The sequence below is a fragment of the Panthera pardus genome, unplaced genomic scaffold (genome assembly GCF_024362965.1).
Source record: "Panthera pardus isolate Hobbes unplaced genomic scaffold, ASM2436296v1 HiC_scaffold_276, whole genome shotgun sequence".
Lineage (NCBI taxonomy): Eukaryota > Metazoa > Chordata > Mammalia > Carnivora > Felidae > Panthera > Panthera pardus.
The window spans coordinates 6,225-13,931 of record NW_026526850.1 but is presented as its reverse complement, the minus strand read 5'-3'; the positions used below and the strand labels follow the sequence as shown (position 1 = coordinate 13,931).

Genomic DNA, 7,707 nt, shown 5'->3' with positions numbered 1-7,707 from the left:
ATGAAAGAGACAAAGTTATGAAGAGAGTTGAATGTTCATTCATTTATCATTGCCACTCGAGACCACATTGTCAAATGACAACTTGTGTGCATGTGTTTGTGTGTATGTGTGTGTGTGAGAGTGCTTGTGTGTGTTCCTGTGTGTGTGTGAAAGCACTGAGGTGATGTGTAAAGTAGACCAGGTCCTGTCCTTCTATCCTTGCACACCATCATGAGTGGACTCTTGTATGAACACTGTTGGTGACCTGCCCAGACGCTCTTTACCTACAGGGGCTCTAATCCAAACCCTACGTGGTATGAGTTGGGGCTCCAGAGTTCATGGCCATTCCTTTCATGAGAAAATTTCCCTCAGCTGAAAGGGAGCCACATTGCCAAGTGGTCTGGGGAACTGGTGGGGGCAGCTCACAGCCAGTGACAGACTATGGGATGGATAGAAAGTGCCAATGCCAAGGCGGGACTGTGATTCATGCTCCAGAGCTGTGCTGTCCAATATTTTAGTAAGTAGCCACGTTAGCTGCTTACATTTAAATTCATTAAATTAAATAAAATATAAAATTCAATATCTCAGCTAGGACATTTAAATGCTCAACTATGACAGGTGGAGAGTGGGCATAGTATTGGACAGTGAAGACAGAGTATTTCTACCATCACAGATGGATGATTCTACTGGAGAGTCCTGTCCAACATCTCATGGGATATGGCTCCTGCTCTGTTCCACTGGAAACCACATCCTTGCTTAGCAATATTCTCTGCTGTTTTCCTTCCCTCACCCCATTTATCCCGAGAGCATTCCCTGAATAAACAACACACAGTGGAAATTGTACTTCATCATCTTCTTCTATAGAACCTGTCCTACAGCCCTGTCCGTGTTCATCACATCTGTCATTTCCTTTGTAGTGATGGCTGCATTCCCCTCATTTTCTCATCCCCCATCATAATTGGGGGCCTGTTCTCATATGTCTGAGGTCAGCTCAGACCCATGAGACAGAAGCATCGAGAAAGCAACAGCTATTCATTTGTAGCACTGAGGCTGCGGAAATCTTGCCCGCACTTTTTCAGGATTCATTCAGGAACCAGATAGGGCAGCGTGTGTATGTCAAATATATCAGTGAATGTTATATATTTGAAATGTCTTAAATAGAGACATTATCCTGAGATCTTTTCCTTTAAGATGTGTAGTGTGCATAGACTAGTATGTAGTTTTGTGGACATATGAATTCTTCCACTAAAACTTAGAATTGTATGTCAGCATTGAGCTATTATGGTAATTGGAAATTCCTACTCTATCACCTTATGTGTGTCAGTACTAAGCATTTAACCTCTCACATTTGATGCATTTCTCTTAGTTATTATGGTAACATTGTGTTCTTCTGAGATGTCATTTGAATTATATACTTTTCTGATGTGAATTATTACATAGATTGGCAGTGTCTTTGTAGCTTCTGTTAATTTTTCTTTTCACTAATAACATTTCTTTCTCTCCATCTATAATGTGTAGTTTTTTTCAAGTATTTATCTTTCATATGGAAATTAATAATATAGGTGTAATCTATCACTGGGCTTTCCTGTACCGTGTCATATCATGGTAGTTGCTAGGGACACGTACTTTGCTCCTGTGCCCAAGAAGCACATGTTCACTATTTCCAGCCAGTTTTATTTATATGGTTTGTCTCAGATGAATCAATGCATCTTACTGCATTTATTTGTTTCATGCTACCAAACAAGATGATGGTTCTTTGTCTAATTACACCATTCTTCAAATTTTTAAAAATGTTTATTTGGTTTTGAGAGATAGAAAGACTGAGTGCGAGCAGGGGAGGGGCAGAGAGAGAAGGAGACACTGAATCTGAAGCAGGCTTCAGGCTCCAAGCTGTCATCATGGAGCCCAAAATGGGGTTTGAACCCATGAACTGAAAGATCATGACTTGAGTTGACGTGGGTGCTTAACCGACTTAGCCACCTGGGTGCCCCCAATTACAACATCTTTTTAAACGTGGTGAGAAGGAAATGAAATGAAATTTCCCATTAACCCCAGTGGACACATGTCCTTTCTCTTGGAAGATTGCCTGTGTGTGGTGCACAAGGTTTAAGAGGTGTGGATGTGAAGAAGGGGACAAGGAAGGAACAGAGTGACCCAGATCAGCAGAACATACTCGTGAGACTCGATGGAAGAACGCATTTCGCAGCCTGATCTTTCCTATGTCTGGTGTCACTAAAGGATGATAATTTTCCTGAATTGTAATGAGAAAAACAATAGCAGTAAGATGGCATACTATGATATGAGTGCTGTAGTTCCCTCCCCACGTGCTGTCCAGCAACACACTGGGGCAATTGTTCCATATAGGGACGATGACATTCTTGTGTCTGCTTCAGTGCACATCTCATTTGTCTGATATTTTATTTTTCAGCTGAAAATCATAATCATTTTTGTACCTGTCACGTAGCCATTACATATTTTTTTACACACACACACACACGCACACACACACACACACACACACACACACACACACAAACGATCCTGGAAAGCAGCAAATCATATGTACAAGTTCATCTCGCCAGGATTTTATCTTTTCTCAACTGTCTTCTTTGTCCTGATTGACATAATATTGTTAACATATATCATGATTTTATTCTTTTTTTTTTTTCAACGTTTTTTTATTTATTTTTGGGACAGAGAGAGACAGAGCGTGAACGGGGGAGGGGCAGAGAGAAAGGGAGACACAGAATCGGAAACAGGCTCCAGGCTCCGAGCCGTCAGCCCAGAGCCCGACGCGGGGCTCGAACTCACCGACCGCGAGATCGTGACCTGGCTGAAGTCGGACGCTTAACCGACTGCGCCACCCAGGCGCCCCTATCATGATTTTATTCTAAAGGTGCAGTAGTATATCGGTGTTTTCTTGGGATGAGTTTACATTTTAGTTTTGCCTTTCTTCACCTTGGTAGTGCTTTCTTAATTAGGCACATTAAACAGTTTGTGGGCAATTTATTTCAGGTAAATATATCGATACGTGTGTGTTTGTGCGTGAGACTCAAGCATGGTTTGTTATTTGTTCTTCTGAGCAGGTGTTAGTCAGAGAACACATCCTGTTGTTGCACACTTAGACTGTCACAAATAACTGTATAATTATTTCTATTAAGAAAATTTTTCTGCACAGATTTTTTATGTGGAGACCACTGATCATATGTTTATATGAAATCAAAAGACGTATAAAATAGTGTGAAATACCGTATCATCTCTTCAAATATTATGAATATTTCATGCCCGTTTTGTACCTGTTTCTTTCACACATCAATGGGTCCTCCCCCAAACCTGATTCAGATTGTAAAGTCTTAGAAGAATTAAAAATGCATGGTATGCCCAACCATTTGAATATGATACAACTGAAGGACTCACTTTCTGGTGCCTCTTTGGTCAGTGTATAACTATTCCTCTTCTTCAGTAGTAAGCATGGGTAGAAAATGGTCATCACCCAGCCTCGAACCTGGCAATGTGTTTGGTCCAGTGTCACTAACTCTGCAAGGTAGCTCCCAGAAAGTTGATCATTGACGTAATGTGGACAGATGTCTGAGATTTTGTATAATACCAAAATATTGGTTTCTTTATATCTTTCCTTATACTGCTATAAAAGTTTTGCATTATACTTCTTTGACCCATCATTGCTTTGAGAATGTATCTGTCTTTATCTCTGTGTGTTTATCTCTTTATTTATTTTATCATGAGAGTGATGTAAAACATTACAGATTGTACATACTTACATGGTTGGGTAAATTTTTAAAATGTTTATTCTGATTAGGATGTCGATAAGGAATAATCCTACCTCTTTCAGGAATTTTATGAAATTTAATGGGTAACGTGTGAGATGGAAATCTGCAGAAGGAAGAGTAAGTGTTGGTCAATGGATTTTAGAGTTCAGATTCCAGCTGGCTCTGCATGGCCAATGAATTTTCAGAGTTCCTGTTAAATTGGTATGATAATTTGAAGCACGTTTCAGGCCAAAGTTAAGCAATGTAATTGAACGGTACCGTTCTTGGGTTCTCTCAGATTGAGTGTTTGTTTTACTACGTACAAAAAAACCATGTTGCTTTCCCAAATATAATACATTAGTTAGAGAGGCAATACTGCCAAAATGGTTATGTAGAAATAGTTGTGACATTTTGAATGTAATTGAATTCTTCATATAAGTACATCCTAGGTCATAAGTTCCTATATCGGCATGTTTTTTCCACAGTAAGTGGTCATATATATACATGTATTTTTAAATGTGTATTTATGTATTTTGAGAGAGAGACAATGAGGGAGCAGGGGAGGTGCAGAGTGAGAGGGAGAGACATGGAATCCCATGAAGGCTCAGTGCTGTCAGTGAAGAGTCCAACACAGGGCTTGAACCCACGACACATAAGATCATGGCCCCAGCTGAAACCAAGAGTCGGGTGCTTACCCACTGAGCCACTCAGGTGTCACCATATTATATTTTAATGCATGTGTGGTGTGTGCAAATCCAGTTGTGTAGAATCATGAGACACATGTTTATAATAACATCTCTCCTTCTCCCTTATACATTTTTCCATAACTTAAATCTGCAACATACATATATTTTTATAGTACTTTAAGTTATAGTAAGTGTGGACTGAAAGACCCTTATATTCCAATGACTGATGCAAACACAAGGTCCATAATTTGATTTTTCTTACATTAAATAGTAATGATTTACTTTTTATGATAATGTGAACTGTATTGGTATAAGCTATGTCAATTTCCATGAATATATCATTATTCAAATTATTACTGATAAAGTCCATGACCGTGTGTTTTCATATGATCGATTCAACCCCCTGCCACCTTTTTTTCTTTTTGAAGATTTCTCTTAAAAATGGCTAAATACTTGCTGCTGACAGGAAACATGTGGTAAGAAAGGATGGACCCGAAAAATGGAAGTTCTTTCACTGGCTTTATCCTGCTGGGTTTCTCTGACCGGCCTCAGCTGGAGCGAGTCCTCTTTGTGGTTCTTCTGATCTTCTATCTGCTCACCCTGCTGGGAAACACAACCATCATTGCGTTGTCCCGCCTGGACCCACACCTGCAGACTCCCATGTACTTTTTCCTCTCCAACCTAAGCTTTCTGGACCTGTGTTACACGACCAGCACTGTTCCTCAGCTGCTGGTTCATCTCAGGGGAGCAGACAAGTCTATCTCTTTCAGCGGCTGTGTAGCTCAGCTGTTCGTCTCTCTAGGATTGGGATGCACAGAATGCATTCTGTTAGGGGTGATGGCATTTGACCGCTACGCAGCCGTCTGCAGGCCCCTGCACTACACAGTGATCATGCACCCCCGACTCTGTGCTCTGATGGCTTCTGCATCGTGGTTCATTGGTTTTGCCAACTCCTCGTTGCAGACGGTGCTCATCTTTCTTGTACCACTTTGTGGGAGAAATAAAATAGACCACTTCTTTTGTGAGATCCCCCCACTGCTCAAGCTTGCCTGTGTTGACACCACTGTGAATGAGTCTGAGCTCTTCTCTGTCAGTGTGATCATTCTCCTCATACCTGTGGCATTAATCACATTCTCCTATGGTCGGATTGTCAAGACAGTGTTAAGAATAAAGTCAGCTTCAGGGCAGAAGAAAGCATTTGGGACATGTGGGTCCCACCTCACAGTGGTCTCCCTGTTCTACGGCACAGGCATCTACATTTACCTTCAGCCCAGCAACAACTACTCCCAGGATCAGGGCAAGTTCATTTCTCTCTTCTACACAATTGTCACCCCCATGGTCAACCCTGTCATATATACTCTGAGGAATAGGGATGTGATTGGAGCAATGAAAAAAGTGTTCTGTAGGGATATGACCCTAGATGAATGAGGGGAAGACCATTTGACAGAAGACTTTGGATGCCAGGGTCTTTCAGGTTTTTGTGTCCTCCATATTTCCCCTGATAACTCTCAAGGGAAATTCCTTAATTCATTCTTTTATGCAAGTGAGTGCTCAAACTCTAAGTTCATGCATGCATTACAGCCTCCAGAGATGCTGATTTAGTATTTCAAGGCCATCTGCATCATATTAATATTTTAAAAAGTTTCAAAGGATTTTCCTATTTCACCCTCATTTGGGAACACTATTACATTTCTAATCGCAAAGGACAATGACACACACACCCTAAAAACATAGCAAAATAAGAATAGAAACCACCAGTACACTATAATAAATATTGTAGCATTCTCCAGCAATTCCTGGAGCCTATTGCTTATTCTTGCAGTTTGATCACGGCTCTATTACAACATTTGGAGCCTCACTGGGTCACAGCTTTTTCCCAGAAGTAGGAGGGCAACTGTAGGAAAAACAAACTTTAGCTGAGAGAAAGCCTGCAAACATCCATCTTGATAAAGCTGGTCATATATCATTCTGTGGTGTAATGTTGCCATTCTGACACTGTTTTCGTTTTGAACACAATTCTTTGTTTTTCAAGTGTTCTTGTTTGAAATTAATATTTATTATTTTATTTTTTAATTAAAAATAATTTAATTTTTAATAATTTAATAATTAAAATAAATATAATTTATTTATTATAAAAATAAAAATAATTTAAAAATAATTAATTTTTATTGCCATTCCATTAGAGTTAACTTACAGCATTATATTATATTACTTTATACTTTAATGGTACTTTATAAAGTACTTTATAGTACTTTCCTGTGCAATATAGTGATTCAACATTTCCATCATCACAGGTGCTCTCTTTAATCTCCATCACCTTTTTAACCCCTCCCCCCAGGCCATCCACTGTGGCACCAGTGAGCCCAGAGAAGGGAAGGGACATTCTCAGTTCATGCATCCCTACCTTCGTAGCCCTGTCCTGGCCTTAGGACTGTCACACGTTAGCATAACGACAGGGTGTGCAGTGCAGGTGACTGCACTCTGAACACGCCCTCTGCATCCTGCTAAACTCACTCCTGGATCAGTCATCAGAGCGCAGTCACCCCTGTAAGTCCCTCCTGTACCTCCTAGTCTGCATTTTTTGCCACTACTTTTTGCCAGAGTCCTGCTCTGACCAGGCTCATGGAGGAGGCAGGAACAGGTCACGGACCACTGGCAACCCTACCTTTGCAGGTGACTGCTTTTTGGATGCTTGGTTTGAGACACGGGTGAGAGCTCTCTTTCACCCCAGTGGTGTTGTGGCATGTTTGAGCCGTGATGGTGCAGACTGGGAACCACCGTGTGTAGACATGTGGTTTGCAGGGACAAGGGGGGCTGGGTGTCAATGCAGAAAGGAGAGGGTGAACGCCTGGAGATCAGTGGGGTCAGGGGAAGGGCTCCCCTAGGTGGCCTTAGACACAGGACACTGGCTTCTGGGAGGAGACATTTCCTTCTTTCCCCATGGCCCTTCCTGCTGTTTTGGAATTAAGTTGACATGAGACAGAGTAACAGGAGAAAACACCCAAAGTTTTATTACCACCACACGGAGGCCCAACCTGGACATTAAGACCCAAAGAAATGAACAACCAGGTGGTTTTTACCCTGTTTACAGAGAGACAACAGATGAGCGTGGAATTGACAGGAGAAAGAAAACTGGGGTTTGGAGCTGCAGTTAGCAGGGAATGCGAAGTGGAATGTGGGCTGAGGTGGTGGGTTAGTAAAAAGTAGCAGGTTTATTTCTACAGCCTTCTCAGCTCTAAGGTGCCTACGTGTGGTGATAACTGGTTGTTTTTACT

At 41.2% G+C, this 7,707-nt stretch overlaps 1 protein-coding gene across 1 annotated transcript; it reads left to right on the top strand.

Annotated features, from left to right (window-relative positions):
- The first annotated feature begins 4,918 nt into the window (after positions 1–4,918).
- LOC109252689 (putative olfactory receptor 2B8) lies at positions 4,919–5,935 on the top strand. The gene has a single exon (XM_019425249.2). The coding sequence runs from the start codon at positions 4,919–4,921 to the stop codon at positions 5,858–5,860; it is 942 nt and encodes a 313-aa protein (XP_019280794.2). The 3' UTR covers positions 5,861–5,935.
- The last annotated feature ends 1,772 nt before the right edge of the window (positions 5,936–7,707 follow it).